The sequence below is a fragment of the Mytilus californianus genome, unplaced genomic scaffold, assembly GCF_021869535.1.
Source record: "Mytilus californianus isolate M0D057914Y unplaced genomic scaffold, xbMytCali1.0.p SCAF_3, whole genome shotgun sequence".
Lineage (NCBI taxonomy): Eukaryota > Metazoa > Mollusca > Bivalvia > Mytilida > Mytilidae > Mytilus > Mytilus californianus.
This window is the reverse complement of record NW_026262679.1, coordinates 50,524,330-50,545,700: the sequence shown is the minus strand read 5'-3', so window position 1 is coordinate 50,545,700 and position 21,371 is coordinate 50,524,330. Positions and strand designations below refer to the sequence as shown.

Here is a 21,371-nt window from a genome sequence, read left to right as displayed (position 1 = left end):
TTTCTTCATTGTACGAAAAATAGGTTTCGAAAATACCGATGTAAAGGAAAGTAACACTTTATAACTTCGTGCGTCTGACGCGCTTTTCTGAATTTACCTTCTTCGGGATAACTCAAACCTTAACATTTGAAAGCCAGGTATAATATATAAATACTTAGAAACGTTAGGATATAATAACCATATGACCATGAGATTGAAAACTGTGTAAAAAAGTGCAGTTTGAAATACTGACAGCAAGCAACACAATAATTGTTCTTCAAAGGACAAAATTATAACAATCATAGTAATGGATCTTAATGATTTATTTTGTCGAAAATCTTTAAAGCATATATTATACTTAAGTTACTAGTACAAATGTATATAAGGCATATATATATATATTTTAGCCAGAAAAATTTGAATATAATGTCCAAGAAGGAAGTTCAATAACCATAAGGTATAATGCCACGGTTTCTATTGGCTGTCTTGCAACTGATCTCTTACCATCGTGTCGACAGAAATTCTACGTGTCGTTACCAGCATATCAGGACCGTTATCAGTGTAGAGCATCTCAATATGATTTGCACCTACGCAGACAACCATGTGGATTAGAAATATATGCCAATGACTGGAAAGAACCGATTGAATTGGTGGTTCATGGTAAAACAAATGGACTAAATGTTGAAATGGATCGAACAACATTCATTCATTTGAAGAGTATAATAGATTTACCTACAAATGTTTGGAATGATGCAAGGATTCCAGAAGTAAAGGTACGTTTATTCTGTTTCATGATATATATTTTATACTGGACAAAACATTACAACAGGGAGAGAATACACAATTGTAGAAAATTATGTTTATTAGTTATTTTCTTTTTCTTTTTTTTTCTATTGTTTTGGTCTTGTGGTGTCATTCAAATTTCTTCGTGTTCTTAATTTAAGATACATCGATTTTTTTTTTGATTACTCAAAAAGCAAAAACAAGTAACGGCAGTTATTGTTATCAATTATCTTTAGGTTGTTGTTTCAAGAGCTGTGTACAACATGACAGGCCGACAGTGCCATTCATACAACGACCCACATATACGAACAGCTGACGGTACAAAGTTTGATACCACTGAAGAAGGCGAATTCATAATGTACAGAAGTAAAAGAGGACCGTATGCGGTGAGTATTTGTTAACTGACAGTCAATTGATATCGTGAACTTTAATTTAATTCTGAGAGATGTCGTCTATTTTTATTGGTCCATCGAGTACTCTCTTTTTGTCAAATTGTATAACAGATAAAATGTACAAATCTGATATAACAAAAAAACGCGCATGCAGACGAAAAGCAGCATTACAATTATGCGCCGAGTACGAGTAATTACCTCATCGGAAATAAATTGCATGTTCACATAAGAGTAATATGATAATTCTATTTTTAAAATCAAAATGTTAGATGGATGACAAAGCAAATATGGCATTTTAGGAACGTAGTGGTGAAGCTAAAATCTATATAGATAATATATCTTAATTAATGCTCGTAAAAGAAAAGTATTTCAATTTGAAAATCACTAGACCACCAAAGCAATGTTATCTCCAGAGTCTATATTAGATATAGTTATCCACGATTGTTCCTCAATGCAGCAGAATAGCATGAGTAAAATGAGAAGAGATATGTCACGAATTTCACCTTTTTCGATAAAACGAATAAACGAGAAAAGCATAAAGGCTTAATCTATTTATAAAGTTGAAAATGGACTTGATTTCAATAACTGTACATGTGAGTGCTCTTGGATCGATACTTTGTTCCTCTTGGGGTTTTTTGTTTTTTTGTTTTATTGTTGTCTATATGCCGTCGTTTATTGAAATAAGGAAAATTAAGCTAACGTTTCAATTTAGAAAATTTTCGGATTTTGATCCTTGCAGCTGAGAATTCAACTAAAAGATTTACGGCATTTTATTTTACATGTCACGCATTAACTTGAGTATGCTGACTTCAATTTACTTTCTTTTTAGTGCAGTAAATTTACATTTATCATGTTTTACCAAAAAGGTTAGTGTCGTAGTGTACGCATGTATATCTGGGGGATAGTGTTAGACATTTATAAATTTGCTTTGATTTGGAGTATTTAGTGTGAAGTTTATGTTTCTTATACCTGTCAATCAAACACCATGACCGCTATGGCTAAATATACAAAGCATGATGGTATCCGTAGAATTTAAAAAAAAGATGATTTCCTTTTTTTCCAATTATAAACATTTTTCTTGAAACCATTAATCCTTTGTCAAGGAAAGTATGATAGTAAACACAAGCCCTGCAACATTGCAACAACTATTCATTTTCTGGCGCTCCCGGAATGTTACTTTACAAGTTGTCAGTTCACAACGAAAAAAACTAAATTCGTATCGTAAAAATTACAAAGTAGCACAAGATTTTTAGATATACACGAAATTAAAAATAAGGAAATGGTGGTTTCCTTTATACGAGGTGTCAATTTACCAGGTGGACGATTTAGACTCCAAAAAAGCTCTAAATGTAAAAGGGCATTAGCTACCAGATATTAACAAAATTGAAATATGATTGTTTTTAGTTCAATCATTAAAGTGGAACAATGAAATAATAATTCGCTTTTAGCAACTAGTTTGGTTTAATTTTGTCAAAATAAGCTAAGAAACATTGCTGATGACTTATTCACTTGCAAGTGATTAATTCGACCTCACTGAATCCGTATTCATGTGACCTTCAATTTAACCCTTGGCTAGAAACTAAGCTTGTTCGGCTATTAAAAGGAAAATAATGTCAACATTGAAAGTGAAGCAAGGGTGAACCATCTGGTTAACTGATTCGATACACAAAAACTAATTCTTATACAGGTAAAAACGATGATTAATATATTTATAAACCTATAATATAAAATCAAACAGACCTACGAAAATCCAATTGCATGTGTTCGCTATCTTTATATATATGTTTATGTTTATGTATCGGGTTATATGACCGTCGACAGTCTTCGGAGTTCACCTGGATGGTTAATTAGAAGGCGACTAGACAAAAATACACACGAAATGATGATACATATTATTGAGTCCATGCATCATAAATTGTTTATTCTAGACTTTTTAATAATATGGATATACGTTTTATTATGTTATAAATTAAATATGAGAATTTGATTTAAATCGGTGAACATGAATTTGACTTTACTGTAAACAATTTTGTTAAAGAAGACAAATATCGAATATCATTATAAAAATTCAGAGTTCATATAGCATGGAAATTAGAAAGTGATTTAAGGATGTTCGCTACTCAGTTTCAAAATAACAAACTTTTTATAAGACTGTTATGAATTGATAGTATATAAATAAAGAAGCTAAAAAAGGGTCCGTGCGCTTGTTTTCGAGACATAAGCCATTGAAAATTTGGCGGGAAATAATTCTCTCTAGATTTTTCATACACTTTACATTTGCACCTTTTTTCTTTAAAAAACGATGAAATAATAACAAGGATTTTGTAAGATTTTCAAAGATGACATTTTAAACTATATGTAATCAAATTATGGAAAGAAAAGTAGGGGTTAATGGATAAAAATTTTAAATGGCACTGCATTGATAAAACCAGAGGTTTCCGAATATCTGGCAAAATTTCAAAAACAAGAGGAGCAAAAATCCTTAAAACAATATCAAAACATGGAAATATCAATACATGACAGTATTGTTGATCGAAAACTTACTTTTGGCACTCGCGAAATTTGAAAAAAAAAAATATTTTTAAGAAAGTAAAATCTGACAAAGTCACTACTCTCCGACTTTGTAAATATAATATAACTTGTTTGTGTATGTATCAATACATTTATTGATTCATTGGCCAAATTGCCTTGTCTAATTCCAAATGTTCCCACTACGACCATTAAGTTAAATTATATAACCAAATTCATTATATTAATATAACGAACTACGTTTATAGTGCAGTTATGTCACTAGTCCCAAGAAATTCGTTATCACCAAATTTTACTGTGCAATGCAGGTACATGTCCTTTTTGGGAGTTGTGGAACGGATACAGCACTTGCATCATGCAACTGTGGCGTTGCAATTAGAAATAACCAGTCATTGTTTCTAGTGCGTACTGCATGTGGAACCGGAAGTAATACTGTTAAAATGAACATTGGATCACCCAGTCCATACATAGAAAGGAGAAATTGTGATCAGACCTCTATGATAATTGAGCAGTATGAGAATTTCTATCAGGTAAGTGTATATTTGATGAGACAATGCAAATTAAAACGCATTGTCTCATACGTCGAGATGAAAATGAAGCCTACAATTCTGGCATTTAAAAGTTACTCTTATTGCTATTGCTGCTGTCTTTATCATAAATGAAACTTTCAAAGAGCTTATCACGATACATGTAACACCTAGATTTCTTAATATCTTTTTGTAGAACTAGGACACATGGAAATATCTTTTTTTCAGGTAACTCTTCCAACTGGAACAGAAATTGAATTCTATATTTCAAACGGCTTCATTCCGGTCTTAAACATAAAGCCATCTGTAATTGATGTCGGAAACACAGAAGGATTGTGTGGTTTCATTAGCCCTGATGGAAACGCTAATGATGATCTTATTTCAAGAGATAGTCCATTAATTGGATCAGATGTTCCAGTTTTTGTAGCTTCTTGGAGGTAAAAAAATCACATGCTTCATGTACAAGTTATGCACTTGAAATATGTGAAATTTTCGAATAAAATTAAAACAAAAACTCTTGCTTTCCAAACTAGAACAAACACTATTATTCAGACAGCATAAATTATATTAAATATGTTGGGGGAAATGAAACTATATTTAACAAAATAATTGTCTGTTTTTTTTTTATATTTTTTCATGGGAAATGCCTAATCTGCGTTTACATTTCGGTATATACCTTAAAATTTATATACGTTTCAGAACATATTACAATTCGATTTCATCTTCAAATAATCTTAATTACATGTCTTGCTGAATGCCGTTATAATAACCAGTAAAAGTATTATTCTGCAGGGCAACATCAGATGAAGAACTTTTTGTTATTGAACCGAATCTGCCAATTACATATCCATTTTTGAAACAGTTTTGTGACTGCCACGTAGATGATTATACCAGCAATTATGAAAACAATTTCAACACAGTTGATTGTAGTTTATCTGAGTCTATGGTTCCATGTCTTCAAATTCAAAATTCACATTTTAAATCTTTTGAAAACACCTGTGAACCAAGCAACAATATAAGAAGGAAAAGATCATCTGGCAACCAATACGTTAAGTTTCCAGTGAATGATCCTGATGATGTCATGGACACATACTGGACCGATAACAGAAACGATTCTTTTGATCAACAGAGTGTTCCACAGGTATACAGTTATTCTAACCATAAAACAGAGATTATGACTTTTAGACAACGGAGATTTGTGTTGCAAGGGACTTATTTGGTTTGTATTTGCACATTTTGATTGGAACTTGAAGATTTCACAGCACGTCAATTTTTAAGTAAAGATAAAAAATGTACTTTAGTCCCCGATACGTCTCAATAACATACATAAAACAGCTGTTTGAAAGCGTTTTTCTCATTTTTTTTTTTAGTTTTTCTTTTATTATAACTAGAGGCTCTCAAGAGCCTGTGTCGCTCACCTGTATCTACTGTGGTTTTTGAAATTATTTAAAATAAGGTTAAAATCATAATAAATAGTATTAGATACCCCAATTATGATTGAAACCAAGTTTGGTTTAATTTGGCCCAGTAGTTAAATTAAAAGCAGGTCATCCCATTGTAGTCTTACAATAGTTACTGAAGACCCCTCATCATTATTTAAATTAGTTTTCAAGTTGTGACCATTTGAAAGCTAACGAACTCCGAGGATACGATGTCTCAGATTGACATATTAGTGTCTGCAGCATAATTATGTGGTAATCCTTTTTAGAGAAAAAAACATTGATAAAAACGATTGAATATGATGTATAATTGAATTAGTTAATGAAATTGTTTTTTTTTACAATTTTCCCATATACTTCTATAGTAAACGCCTTTGTTCTTTTTTTAGCCATGGCGGCCATCTTGGTTGATCGGATACATTTTTTACTAGATACCCTAAGGATGATTTAGGCCAAGTTTGGTTTAATTTGGCCCAGTAGTTTCAGAGGAGAAGATTTTTGTAAAAGATTACAAAAAATTAAGAAAAATAGTAAAAAATTGACTTTAAAGGACAATAACTCCTTATGTGGTCAATTGACAATTTTGGTCATTTGACTTATTTGTTGATCTTACTTTGTTGAACAATTTGGCTTTTTACAGTTTATCTCTATCTATTATTATATTCAAGATAATAGCCAAAAACTGCAATTTCCTTAAAATTACCAATTCAGGGGCAGCAATCCAACAACGGAATGTCTGATGCGTCTGAAAATGTCAGGGTAGATAGATCTTGACCTGATGAACATTTTTACCTTGTCAGATTTGCTAGTTTCAGAGATATAAGCCAAAAACTGCATTTTACCACCATGTTCTATGTTTAGCCATGGCGGCCATCTTGGTTGATGGGCGGGGTCATCGGATACATTTTTTAACTTAGATATCCTAAGGATGATTTAGGCTAAGTTTGATTAAATTTGGCCCAGTAGTTTCAGAGCAGGAGATTTTTGTAATGCTAGTTTCAGAGATATAAGCCAAAAACTGCATTTTACCACCATGTTCTATGTTTAGCCATGGCGGCCATCTTGGTTGATGGGCGGGGTCATCGGATACATTTTTTAACTTAGATATCCTAAGGATGATTTAGGTTAAGTTTGATTAAATTTGGCCCAGTAGTTTCAGAGCAGGAGATTTTTGTAAAAGTTAACGGACGACGACGGACGACGACGGACGTCAGGTGATGAGAAAAGCTCACATGGCCCTTTGGGCCAGGTGAGCTAAAAATAAGGAAATGTGGTATGATTGCCAATGAGACAACTATCCACCAAAATTCAAATGAAGTGGATTTAAACAATTATAGGCAACCGTACGGCCTTCAACAATAATTAAAACCCTAAACCGTATAGTCGGCTGTATAAAAGACCCCGACATGAAAAATATGAAACAATTCAATTGAGAAAACTAACAGCCTTATTTATAACAAAACAATTTTCGAAAAACAAAATGGCAGATATGAACCAACGACAATCACTGAACTGCAGGCTCTTGTTTGTTTCTTTTTTTGTATTTTTCTATTCATTGTTCCCTTGGTTTTTTTTTTGCTGGTTTGCTTTTATTGGGGGGGGGGGGGGGCTGGTTTAAGTGGGGGATGGCTGTGTCCTCTTTTCTTTTTATGAATGATATATATGAAAATATACATTGTCCAGGTTCCGGAAGAGGTACTGACAAATTATTAATTGACGGGTATGAGGGTTTTTCAGTGTTCATCCTCCTTCTGAACACTATAAATAATGCATGTTTTACATGTTTACACTTACTGAATTCAATCTGAAAGATTTAAATCTGTTGATATAGACACCATGCCTACTTCAACTCTTATATCGATCACTGTACTTCATAGTAGATTTCATAACTCAAGGTTTGTATCAATGCAGAAAAACCCTATGATGCCTCAAAAGAAATAGTTAATCTTTCGCTCAAATTAAGTGAAAAATAAAAAAAAAACGTAACGTTTCATTGAAAAAAGGTCAGTTGAGCCCGGTATACGGTGAATCGTGCAATTCTGCGACCCCGATCACGCAAATTCAAAGATTTATAGTGTTATTTTCTCATTGAATTCCGTATAAATGCAAAAAAGGAGAATATTTAATACGTAATGTCTTTTTTATCCTCTTTTAATTAGAAATTTCAAATTATTATAAATCTCTCAATAACACCACTGAAGACATGTTTGTTAGATATAATTAATACGTTTTAATTAATCTTTCGTATTTGCTTTAAGCCTTTAACTTTCTGCAATTAAGGGAAAGCTGCATAAAACTGACAATAAATTTATATCTACTTCAATCCTTTTGAGAACTTGGCATTAACATTTAACAGTCCTACCTGTATAGACATTTTTCTGTATACAAGATGTCATGAACAAAGAAAGTGGTGTGGGTAAACATTGTTGTCGTTGTACATATTTGCTTTTTTTTTTAAAGACAATCTGGTCAAACATGTAAATAATATCATACCTTTAGCGTTACACTGAATTTACAAATGACATGTCTTCTTAAAAGGGACCGCATTACGTCACCCCTTTCGTCTGAAATACGATTAATTGATTTTGAATGAATATAGGAATTACTATATCATATGAACTTACTCGGCCTTAGTAATGGCTTTTTGTTTTAACCCTTTTGTTTCAACATGTTATTCGCCTTCTTAATTTTTTTTTTTCTATATCTATTTCGATGCTTCAAATTACAGATACAAATACAATAAACTTCTCGACCTCGAACATAACAAGCAGCTATTGTATGATTTCATGACTAAAACTTAATCCATTTTTCTCTATACAATGTTTATAAAATTAACAAGCCTAATATGTTCTTTTGATGTTTCCTTGAAAACAGTAATCTGTAAACATGATTTTATTTTTCTTTAAATGTATAGTCCAGGTGGAAAAATGGTTGGAATTGGAAAAAAGCACGACCTGAATGTGAACACCAATTAACAAAGAGAATATCACCTGATATATTTACATTCGTCCCGATGTTAACTATAAAAGATTACATAGAGTCCTGCATAACAGATATTAAGGTATACTTGTGATAAGTTTCAATGTGCAATTTACACAAATGAAGTTAAAAAGATTGTAAACTGAATGTAGAAATAAATATATATTCTTCCACAATACTAAGTTGATTATGATATTCGTTATTTCTGTGGGAAATTTTGTATTTTTTTCGTAACTCTTGTAGAAATTATAAAATTTTGTTGTGGCATGTATATTAGTACGGTGACAAGTAAGGTAAATTTAAAAATTTAATGGACCGAAATACCTCACGACTAATTTTGGTCTTATTTTGAAGATAAATATAATACCCTTTGATTATGGCATATCGTAGAGTGTCAAAGTGGTGCAGATTTTTGAAAACTGTGGTCAAAGGTCAAAAGGGAGGATTTTAAAAAATCGCAAATTTTGGACATTTTGGACAATTTATCGGTAGTTCATGATAACTGAGAAATTTATTCTATGGAAGCATGCTCAGGGAATGCTCCACGAATTCAGCTTGTCATATTTATACCTGATTGCCAGAGATTAGTGATGTATACCCTCGCTTCCAACATGTAAGAAAATGAAAAAAAATCTTTATCTGCGGAAATTGTCGACAAAAAATATTCATATTTAATATTTAACTATGCAATAATATATGACAACATATAATGATATTTTTGGGAAAGTTTTGTTAAAATGCCATAAAGAACAGATGAGAAATAAGTACTGTAAAGTTAACATCCGGTCCATGATTTAATACAAACATGAGGAAATTCATTATTGATTATTTAAACACAAAAGAATGTTGGAACTATAAAAAATAAACTTCATGTATAAATGTCAGCATGAACACTATAGTATATGAAGTTTTTTTAATGTTATTAGGTAGATCAGTACAAGAGCAATATCATATTGAGAACTTGTGTCCCCCTTTTTTATAAAACAAGACAAACGATGGCTTATATAGCAGACTTGAATAAAACCAATTTGAAAATCCGATATATATGTGAACTACTAACAAACACGTTGCACATAGATATTACGCTACAGAAGAAGTTGTCTAGGTATAAAATACACTAACACTAGTCACCAATATGTACGACTATTTGAAAAGGTAACGGAATACTAAGAAAAAATATGTGGATGTAATGGTACGTACTTCAGATACAAATATTCGATCAAAAATCAATGCAAAAATTTCTCCAGTTGGTTTGAAAGCGCAACAACCGCGTCCTTGCCCGAGTCTACATACACCACTGCCATGACAACAACAAATGCTGGTGCACGATCAATTCTGTATGTAACATACGCAAGATTTGCTTCAAATAGTTTTGCCTTCACATGTCAAACAAGGTACTGTAAAAAGTAATAGGGCATTGGATTCAAAATACTAGCGTACTGAAACTATGGAGCTTTTCCCAATATCTATATTCCAAAGGTGACCTAGGTGGTGGTTTGGGGATATAAGCATTCATCCAGACGTATACTTGGAGTGAAACCCGAAAAATGTGCTATCTGAATGATGTATCTGAAGGAGGTAGTATCACTAAGTTAGCACCATAAGAAAGCGCCGAGTTTATTCAGATCTCCATGTACTGATTCAGCATTGCTTCTTGGGTCATATTGATCGGCGATGAATGGACTTGCAACAGATGTGTCAATATTAAAACCAGCTAGATTGACAAATGTTGATACATGTATGGGTTTTGTTTCGACGCCTTTTTTGCAAATTCCGACTGAAGAAGACGTGTCGAATCATGTAAGAGCGTGAGCAACCGGTGGTGTGCCAGACATCAGTGGTCCAATAACTAAAAAAAGTTGCTTATGTCTCGAACAGGTAAACACCGTCTTGAAGAAATGCTTCCAGTCTGAAACCAAAATTCATTCACTTACAGATCCTGCCCAATTTTTTGCAAATCAAAATGATTGCATTGCGAGAGTGCATAGTCAACTACAAATCTTATCAACCCCTGTTTATTTTCAGGTGCTCAAAGAAATGTCTTACAATCTCTAATTGATCTGCATTCAATGAATCAAAGAACCTTAGATCTTCCACAATTTGAAATAAACCGTGTTGTCTCTTTGACGCATTCCCCGTTTCCATTATCAATTTAACTCCTTATTCTTTCTGCTGATTTTGTAGAATGTTCCACATCATATCGACCAAACACGTCCACGATAAACCCGAAGTTTTCGAAAATAGCTATTAGGGTTTTTAAAGGCGTCCTTGGCCAAATCTAAATAATTTATGTTCCTTTTTACATAAAGACTTTGTACAATTCCCATACCATCTCTCATCAGGGGTTTACTGATTTTTAAAACAGGGATATCACACACTCAGCTTAAGGTATACATTTCTGTACAGTATCACATGAGAGTGCATTGTAATCATTATCCATACGAAAATAGTTGTCATGTAATAACCAGGAAAAGTACTTATCAGAGAGGTAGGAATAGATTGTAAAGCTGTGGAATACTAAATGTTGACGGAAATAGATAGAAATAATTTGAAATTTCGAACGATCGGAAAGTGCTTTTCACAATTTTTTCCGCATCATGAAGGATCTGGAAGAAAGAAACAATATGTAACTAGCAAACCATACGACAACAAAATTGCTTTTTTCACAAACAGATCATCATGTAGACTTTCTGTTAGTTTTTGAAAGCAACATCATGCTCCGACTGATTTGAAGCATCAGAAACAATTAAATTTTTCATTTCATCCAGTACTTAACAATGCATGCTAAATGATGCAGCACCTGAAGTTATCTATGAAGAGTGAACTCACCACTGGATAGCCTGCCTGGTAATTTGCGTCATTCAAAACATAATCGGCACGCTCAAATGACTCGACATGCCTTAATTGCTTAGCTCGATGTATTACTTTTGTCTGCAGAATAAATATTTGGACCAGTCGAATGATAATGCCATGGAGCGTGTTTAAACGAAGTGATTCATCATCACACGCATTGGTTTTTCCCTAATTCAAATGTATCAAAATGTATTCTTCTTGTGCATGTTAAGGCTTTATAACACGAACTAAGCTAGTTTACTTGTTCTTATTTGATGGAATTGGCGCTGCCCAAAATTTTCCGGATTCATTCGGATGTGTTCCAATGTGGTTTAAAATAAGTCTATTCGAAAAACTCAATAAAAATAAAAACGTAGTACAAGTTGTTAAATCTTAACATCTGTACTTATTCAAACACCTAGACACAAACATTGATACAAATCTATATTCTTATTTTCAAAAATTAAGAAAATGCATATTTAATTCATTGTAAAAACCACAGCAATTCATAAGTCAGGGGAAAATAGGAAAAGGGAACGTTACATGACTTATTGGGGTGAATATGGAATAGTAAAACTGCTATAATAATTATTATGATGAGTATTATAAAAAGACTTGTAAAAGTTTATTTGTATGTTGTATCAAACTTTGATATATCAAAGCTTCTTAATTATTCGTTGTTCCACTATTTTTTGTCAAAATCGTCGACGTTTGATTTATGTAAGAAATTTAATATACTTTGAAAGACGGTAGAGTTTGAAAAAAATGTCACATGCAATTGAAATTCTTCAAATTAACTCTATGTGCATTTTCAAATGATATTTTAATTGTGATATTAAATGAAAGCTGATACATTATTCTTTAATTCCATAGCAAATATTTGCTGATATCTTCATTCAGTAATTAATTATAAGCGTTCCCTTGTTTGATAATGAAAAAGAAAAAAAAATCGGAACATCACGCTTTACCGCAATTTTACAAAAAAACTGCACCGTGGGAAAATTCTACGACAGGGCTAAAATGATAGTATAATGTTTACGCTATCATCATGTGGATGCAGATGATATTGTTTTGATATCGGAATCTGCAAAAGGTCTACAGAATTGTTTAAGTAAGTTATCAAATTATTGTGACACATGGAATTTATCAGTAAATATAGACAAATCAAAGGTTATTATATTCAATAAATCTGGAAGAGTAATTAAAAAAGACAATTCTAAGTACAAGGAATATGCACTAGAAATTACACAAGAATATAAATATCTTGGAGTATTATTTAAACCTTCAGGTAGCTTCACCAAAGCAAATGAATATTTATGTAAAAAAGCAAGGAAAGCATCATTTTGCATTTCCAAAACTCTACATTCAGACAAACTAAATATATTACCAAATCTTAAATTATTTGACTCATGTGTAAAACCTATACTTCTTTACTGTAGTGAAATTTTATGTCTAGATACTTTGTTGAAAATTAATGCTTCCATGGAGTCTAGATATTTTTTATATCAACCTGTAAAAGTACAAATTAAATTTGCTAAATACATCTTAGGAGTTAACAAAACTGCATCAAATTTGGCAGTTTTGGGGGAATTGGGTACGATCCCATGTTCTGTTGATGCTATCAAACTGTGTCTAGGTTACTGGCATCATGTAGTCAATTCAAATCCAGATAGTTTAACAAATATGATTTATTATTAAGTGTTAATAATAACTCAGACAGGTATAGCACAAAAATTAAATTGTTATTTGAAAAAGTTGGATTTAAACATGTCTGTGAAAATCAAAATACTTAGTAAAAATCGTTTAACTTTTGCTATAAATAAAAAACTGGAAAATGATTTCATAAAATTTTGGGAGAATTCCATTTCAAAAAGTGTTAATGATAAAAGAGGAAACAAATTAAGAACCTACAAGGATTTGAAGAAGAAATTTGATATGGAGAACCTTTTTAAATTAGATATAGACAGAGCTGATATTTCAAACTTTGTAAGAATAAGGATAAGTAATAGTATCCTTATGATTGAAAAAGGCAGACATAAAAAGATTGATTTAGAAAACAGATTATGCCCCCTTTGTAAATTTGAAGTTGAAGATGAATTACACTTTACCATAAAATGTACCAAACTCAATGATTTGAGGTATAAATTTTTTCCGAATATTTAAGATATTTTACCATCTTTCAATAATCTTTCAGACATTGAAAAATTCTTTTTTATATTTCGAAGTAATGATTATGATGTCAGTAAATGTTGCATTAAAGGTATTAATGAGATGTACAAGTTCAGACGTTCACTAACTTAAGTTATTTTAGGTTTATATTATATAAATTGTATTACTAGTATCTAAAACTGTACCTCCTCAGTCAAAAAGATAAAAGGGAAAAATAAAAATTCTCATTATATATATATATATATACCTTTTTTTTATGTTCTGTATTGTTATATAATTGATTGTAATGATTAATGTTTGTTCTTTGTCTGTGTGTTAATGACAATCCATATTTTGGATTTTATACCAACAAAATCTTTGACTTTGACTTTGACTTTGACTTTGTGGATTTTCAGCCGTGAGGTATGTCGGTCCATTAAACTCTTAAAATGAGCGACTTTTTCTTGATTTGTCACTCCACTATATATATGATTATTTTAATATCTTTTATATGGTTCAGAGAGGACTATCTAAACTGTGATAACTGGTGTCTGAACCTTACTTTGTCTAAGTGATAGTAAATAATCTCGCAATATTTTATTAGATAGGAACAAAAGCCTTAACCGAAAGATATTTTGTCACAACTTATTTCATTCGAAGATGCAATGGTGTTGGGTTTTTTTTTTTGGCGTTTAATAAAAAAAATGGGATCAACTGTGTACCATATATTATTGGAACTGAATTTGGTGTATTTTGATACAGAAATTATATTTATTATCCCCGTCGCTATGTGGTGGCGGAACATGCTTTTAAGTCCTTCTGTTTATTTTTCAATCTGTAAACACAACTCCTCTGAGATTATTTGCCCTTAAAATTTTCATACTATAGCGATTTGTGTCTCATAATGTGAAATTGACCATACTATATCGGAATTTTGATTCTTCAATTTTGCCTGCGTAAGTGAATTTTGGCCATTTTGGTATAGAATCTTGTAAATGCTGCTGCTCCAAATCCGTTTGCTGCTCCTTTGATAAAATGTAAGATATTTGTTGTAGTCAGCAGGCGATACCCGTTTCCTGACGGATACAGTAATGGCCATTCAGGTATTTAGCAAAAAAGAAGCTTATCGATATAATTCGATGAACGATGTTAGTATGTTGTTTCAACGTGTCAACACGATGTTGTGTGTAGAAAATTGTAATGACAAAGGTCAATGCATCTCAGGTATGTTTATAATAATAACTATTAAGTAATCTTGTATAATTATTCAAACAATTTTAGTTATATATACACGACTATGATCGTGTACTTGACAATCGAGATTATATTGTAAGCAGAATAACTGATATATTTAGATTCTCTCAAAATACCAAACTTCAATTTGGATAAATGTTCTTTATTTGAACTACATGTAGCAATATTTCAAAATGCACAAAAGGATGCCATAAATGTCTACTCCAAATCAGCCAACAAATGATTATTGTATTTTTATTTCAGGCAAATGTTTATGTAATGATGGTTATATTGGATTAAGTTGTTCTTTTCATATATCGATACCTCCTCAGGTTCTGTCTCTTCCTGCAGATGGTTTGTGTGACAGTGTAGCTAGACCGTGCAGAAAAACAAATATTTATGGAGAATTTTATTCAAAAGATATCATCTGTAAAAGTGAATACTTTCTTGTGAGTAGCATATGCTTTACCAATGATTAAATTTGATGTTAACAGAATCTCCTTTTAAACTTTTGATTTAGGCAGAAACACATCATATGGTACCAAGTAAAACCACAAAATTATGCCAATAAAAAAATCTGAAAATGATATAATTTTGATGTTGTTGGACACTTTTAACGACATATTTTTCTTATGATTTGTGGACGTTTTTATCAATCGATATTAAGCACTTTATCGGGAACCAACTGGGTTACTCATCTCGTCAAATTATATACTCAGGTGCCAGACACATTCCGCCATATAAATGGAGTCATTTCACAGAACAAATAGAATTTTGATAAGCATTTAGATTTTTTTCTATCACTTTCGCCTTAATTTTATAATGCCAGTCCTGTTTCAATATCTAAAGTTCTTGTCTATTCTTACCAACTGATTTCATTTCAAATTCTCATATTTGGTCATGATAAATGGTAAAATAATTTACATGTACTGATTGTTTAAAAAAATTGGCTTTCTTTAGATTAAAAAAAAACAGACAATGCATGTTTAACCCCGCCGCATTTTTGCGCCTGTCCCAAGTCAGAAACCTCTGGCCTTTGTTAGGTTTGTATGTTTTTTTTAAATTTTAGTTCATTTATATGTTTCGGAGTTTAGTGTGACGTCCATTTTCACTGAACTATTACAAATTTTTGTTTAGGGGCCAGCTGAAGCCCGCCTCCGGGTGCGGGATTTTCTCGCTGTGTTGAAGAACCATTGGAGCCTTGGGCTGTTTTCTGCTCTTTGGTCGGGTTGTTGTCTCTTTGACACATTCCTATTTCCAATCTCGATTTAATAACCAATCTACTACTGTATGATGACCAATCACCGGTTATGAGTTATCTAAAACGAGTCATAAAAGCAGTGTTTTATTGGAGCGTATGAGTTCATCTCTACTTGTTGGTGCTATCTAATTTTAGTTTTCTGTGAAATCCTTTGTGGCCTTTTTTTCATTTTGATTTTTTTCATGCATGGAGTGGTCGTTCTTTCTTTTTACATGTTTTGCTTATTTTTACACTACAACAGATATAGTTAAGTCTGTCTCATATCTTGACTTATATCTAGAAATTGGCAATGAGGATCGGTTGAAAACAAAACATTATGAGAAAAGAGATGATTTCAGCTTCCCAACTGTGAACTTTCTATTTCTATGTAGCAACATTCCAGCAGCGCCTGCATACGGAGTATATATCTCCCAGTTGATTCGATATTTCGGGGCTTTTATTTCCTATCATGATTTCCTTGATAGAGGGTTGCTGCTCACAAGGAAGCACAGATGATAACGGACATGTTCCATGTGTCGTAACTACAATCCTGTCCCCTTTTACCGAATATGACCTACCGAATGAGACTTGTTACCGGGTTTGTACTAACATGAGCAATACGACGGGTGCCACATGTGGAGCAGGATCTGCTTACCCTTCCGGAACACCTGAGATCACCCCCAGTTTTTTGGTGGGGTTCGTGTTACCCAGTCTTTACTTTTCTATATTGTGTTTTGTGTACTATTGTTTGTCTGTTGGTCTTTTTCTTTTTAAGCCATGGCGTTGTCAGTTTATTTTCGACTTATGAGTTTGAATGCCCCTCTGGTATCTTTCGCCTCTCTTTTAAACGATGTCTGATAAAATAGTTAATATGAGATTTGGGTAATTGTAAAATCAACATTGTTTCTTCTAAAACCTAAATGTTACGTACCCAAACTACTATCAGTTCTTTACATCGTTTGTTTTTTAGCTCATCTGGCGCTTTGAGGGCCATTTGAGCTTATGCCATCACTTGGCGTCCGTCGTCGTCTGTTGTCGTCGTCATAAACTATTTCAAGAATATTCTCCTCTGAAACTACTGGGCCAAATACCTTCAAACTTTAACTTAATGTTCCTTAGAGTATCTAGTTTATAATTTATTTTTTTGATCCATCAACAAACATGGCCGCCGTGGCTAAAAATAGAACATAGGGGTCAAATGCAATTTTTGACTTATATCTCAAAAACTAAAGCATTTAGAGCAAATCTGACAAGAGGTAAAAATGTTCAATAGGTCAGCATCTATCAGCCCTGAAATTTTAAGACGAAATGAACAACCCATTGTTGGGTTGCTGCCACTAAATTGATAATTTTAAGGAAATTTTGCGGTTTTTGGTAATTATCTTGAATATTATTGAAGATAAAGATAAACTGTAAACAGCAAAAATGTTCAGCAAAGTAAGATCTACAAAAACGTTAAATTAATCATATTGTTAAGTGACACCTTAAGGAGTTATTGTCCTCTAAAGACAAGTTTACACAATGTGTTCATTATGTTTGCTTACATTTAAAATACTTCTCCTCTGAAACTACTGGTCCCAATACTTCAAAACTTTAACTGAATGTTCCTTAGGGTAACAGGTTTATAAAATGTATCCGAAATTTTGATCCATTGACAAACATGGCCGCCATGGCTAAAATAGAACATAGGGGTCAAATGCAGTTTTTGGCTTTTATCTCAAAAACTATAGCAGTTACAGAAAAAGTGACATGGAGTTAGGTTCTTCATAAGGAATTGAAAAATATGGCCGTGTTTACATTACAAAATCTACTATGAGTTCAGACAAACTGGTGCATCTATGAAAGTTTTGAGGCATGGCAGGACCTCGATATATATAGTTATATGTAGTCTATGTTTCATAAAATTAAAAAGTGACCTGGTATTTGATGTGTATTTTTTCCAGTCTGCAGAAGATAGCAAAATAAACAAACAAAAATGAATTTCATTTGAAACGGTCCACTCAGTTACACAGTTTAACTCACTTATTGTTTGCAGATCTCTATTGTCCATCTATTGTCCATTTAAATCATTACTACTCACAACATTTATTATATGAGGGGAGCTTCTCAAACTTCTTTCTCAAATTAGTTTATTTTGGCACCTTCTGCAGGAACGAACAAAAAATTTAATATCAAAATCCAGAAAAGTGTATTTTTTTATGAAACATTAAATGCATTTAAAATTTAATGATCTAGTTCCTGCCATGCATTAAAACTTTTCCAGGTGCACAGGTTTGTCTGTTATCAGAGTAAAATTTGAAACCGGCCATATTAGCCAAAAGGTTATGATGAACCTTAAAGTGATGAATAAGTCAAAATCTATATGATATGAAATTTTCAGACCAATTGGACCACCGATTGTAGGGTTACTGTCCAAAATAGTTTATTTTTATGAAATTTTACTGTTTTTGGTTAATATATAGTATTATCTTTAATATTATAATAGATAGAGAGAAAGTGTAAATGGCAAAACTGTTCAGCTAAGTAGGATCTACAAACAAATCAAATGATCAAAATAATAATTGACTCCTTAAGGAGTTATTGCCCTTGAAACGTTTATGTTTTACATTTTTTCGTGGAAGTCAATTACTTTTTCAAAAATTTCCTTTCTGAAACTACTGGGCCAAATACTTTCAAACTTTAACTGAATGTTCCTTAGGGTATCTAGTTTGTAAATTGTATCCAAAGTTTTGATCCATCAACAAACATGGCCGCCACGGCTAAAAATAGAACATAGTGGACAAAAGCAGTTTTTGGCTTATATCTCAGCAGTTAGAGCAAAAGTGAAAGGAGTTAAAGTAATAAATGGGTCATGATCTATCTGTTATGAAATTTTCAGACAAGTTCGACAACCCATTGTTGGGTTACTGTTGGAAATAGTTTATTTTTATTAAATTTTACTGTTTTGGTTATTTTCTTTAATATTATAATAGATAGAGAGAAAGTATAAATGGCAATACACGTTCAGCTAAGTAAGATCTACAAATAAGTCAACATGATCAAAATAGTCAATTGAATCCTTAAGGAGTAATTGCACTTAAAACGTTTTTTTTTTTACATTTTTTGTGAAAGTCTAATTACTTTTTCAAAAACTTCTTCTCTGAAACTACTTGGCCAAATACTTAAAAACTTTAATTGGATGTTCCTTATGGTATCTATTTTATAGATTGTATTCAAGGATTTGATCCATTTAAAAACATGGCGGCAGTTTCTAAAAATAGAACATAGGGGTCAAAGAAGTTTTTGGCTATATTCTCAAAAACTAAAGCAGTAAGAGCAAAACTGATATAGGTAAAAGTGTTAAACAGGTTTAGATCTACCTGTCAAGTAATATTCAGAACTTATTGTTGGGTTACTTTCCAGAAATAGTTAAATTTTAGCAAATTTTACAGTTTTTGGTTATGTATTACCTTTAATATTATTATAGAAATAGAAAAAGTGTAAATGACAAAATTGTTCTACAAATAAGTCAAATGCCTGAAACTGAAATTACAGGTGAGCGATATCAGGCTCTCATGAGCCTCTTGTTAGCATTATGATGTGTTTGCTTTAAGAATTTTCAATGACATTTCCTCAATGGAAGTATCCCATAAATGTGACAGTTCGGACCAACCGTCAGTTTATGTTTACTGTCCTCCACAGCAATACACTGAATATGGAATGTTCCCTTGTGGTGTAAAAAATACATATCTACATGTTAAAAGATTAATAAGATTTGGCTAGATTTAATTTTCCTAAACTGCAATGCCTCAAATTTGCTAGTATGTATAATGAGTTGAAAAATAAAATGATATACTGAACATGCGTAATTGAAAAAAAATATGTATTTTCAGATTAAAAGTAGCCGAAAAGATTATAAATCATCAAACTCAACATCTAAAGCCCTATATAGAAACTTTTTCATGGTCACTTGTGATTTTGAAGAGCCTACAAATGAAGTTTTAGACAAAAGTGCCACAATTGGAAAAGGTTTCGACATATCCTTATCCTATGATGGAATTCATTTCAGCAGAACTCTCAGTTTAGTTATCTTTGATCCATCGTGTATGAGTTGTAGTTCAAGGCCAATTTACTGTCATAAGAAGGTAATTTATAGATATTTTAATGAAAACATTGTAAAGAACTACATAACAAGAAAATTTTATTTTATAACTAAAATTGATCATAAAGAATTGAAACAATGTGGCGGGGTTCAACATGGTGTAACTGCACAATATAAGAAAAAAACTGTAAAAATCAGTTCTAAATGGTTTAAGGATGTTCGCTCTTCTTATTTTTGAACTTTTGCCAGATATTCGGAATCCTCTGGTTTTATCCATGTAGTGCCATGAACACTTTTGCCCACTAAACCCTACTTTTCTTTTCATAATTTGATTACAGATAGCCTAATGCATCTTTGAAAATCTTATTAAATAAATGTTATTTTTTCATAGTTTTTGAAAGAAAAAAGGTGCCAATGTTAAATGTATGATAAATCCAGAGATAATTTTCCGCCAAGTTTTCAAAAATTTATGTTATCTCGAAAACAAGCACACGGGCCCTTAATTTTTTTTCTGCTTATTGTTTTCCTTTTTTATATATAATCAATTTTTAGTCCAAATTTGCCAAGTGGTATAATAAAAGCTGAAAACGAAGGTTGTTATGTTGTGCAATCCCTGTTTTACACTGTCTTTTGTTTTTGGTCATGCTAACCTAAAAAAAATGTTTGAAATAACAATTTCAAGAAAACACAACAAGATATTGCTATTGGTAACGATTTAAATGCAATCAAAATGGAAAACATAGTTAATATGTCTAGATATATACATGTAGCGAAATATTGATTTAAATATCATATATTGTATAATTTACTTTAAAAAAAGGAATGTTTGAAAACACCATTTATTAGATTATTTTCTTTCAGAGTAATTGTGGTGGTTAACAATCATGGTTAAGGAGGTGATATCCAATGAGAACATATTGTGCTCCACAACATATAATTGCCGAGTTGAATGTAGTCATCAAACTGAGTCTCCCAACAAATTTCATTGAGACGCCATGTCATCATTTAAGTATCAAATACAAATGTATTGGACATTATCTAAAGAAGGATATTGCTTTCTTCAATTGCACATATACAGCACATTTTACCCATAATTTGTATATTGTATAATTGCTAACTCTTATCATCACTATATATATGCACATTTATGATATTGTGTTAACTGTGTTAAACGATTAAAACAATTATATCGCTGTTTAATACTATACT

General features: G+C 31.9%; 1 protein-coding gene across 1 annotated transcript; it reads left to right on the top strand.

Moving 5' to 3' along the window:
• Nucleotides 1-392: 392 nt before the first annotated feature.
• LOC127734804 (uncharacterized) lies at nt 393-21,362 on the top strand. Its single transcript, XM_052244819.1, has 10 exons — nt 393-752; nt 999-1,148; nt 3,992-4,213; nt 4,439-4,647; nt 5,003-5,351; nt 8,564-8,710; nt 14,664-14,832; nt 15,106-15,290; nt 19,954-20,205; nt 21,024-21,362. Exons 1-10 carry the CDS (start codon nt 666-668, stop codon nt 21,039-21,041), a joined length of 1,788 nt encoding a protein of 595 aa, XP_052100779.1. The 5' UTR covers nt 393-665; the 3' UTR covers nt 21,042-21,362.
• The last annotated feature ends 9 nt before the right edge of the window (nt 21,363-21,371 follow it).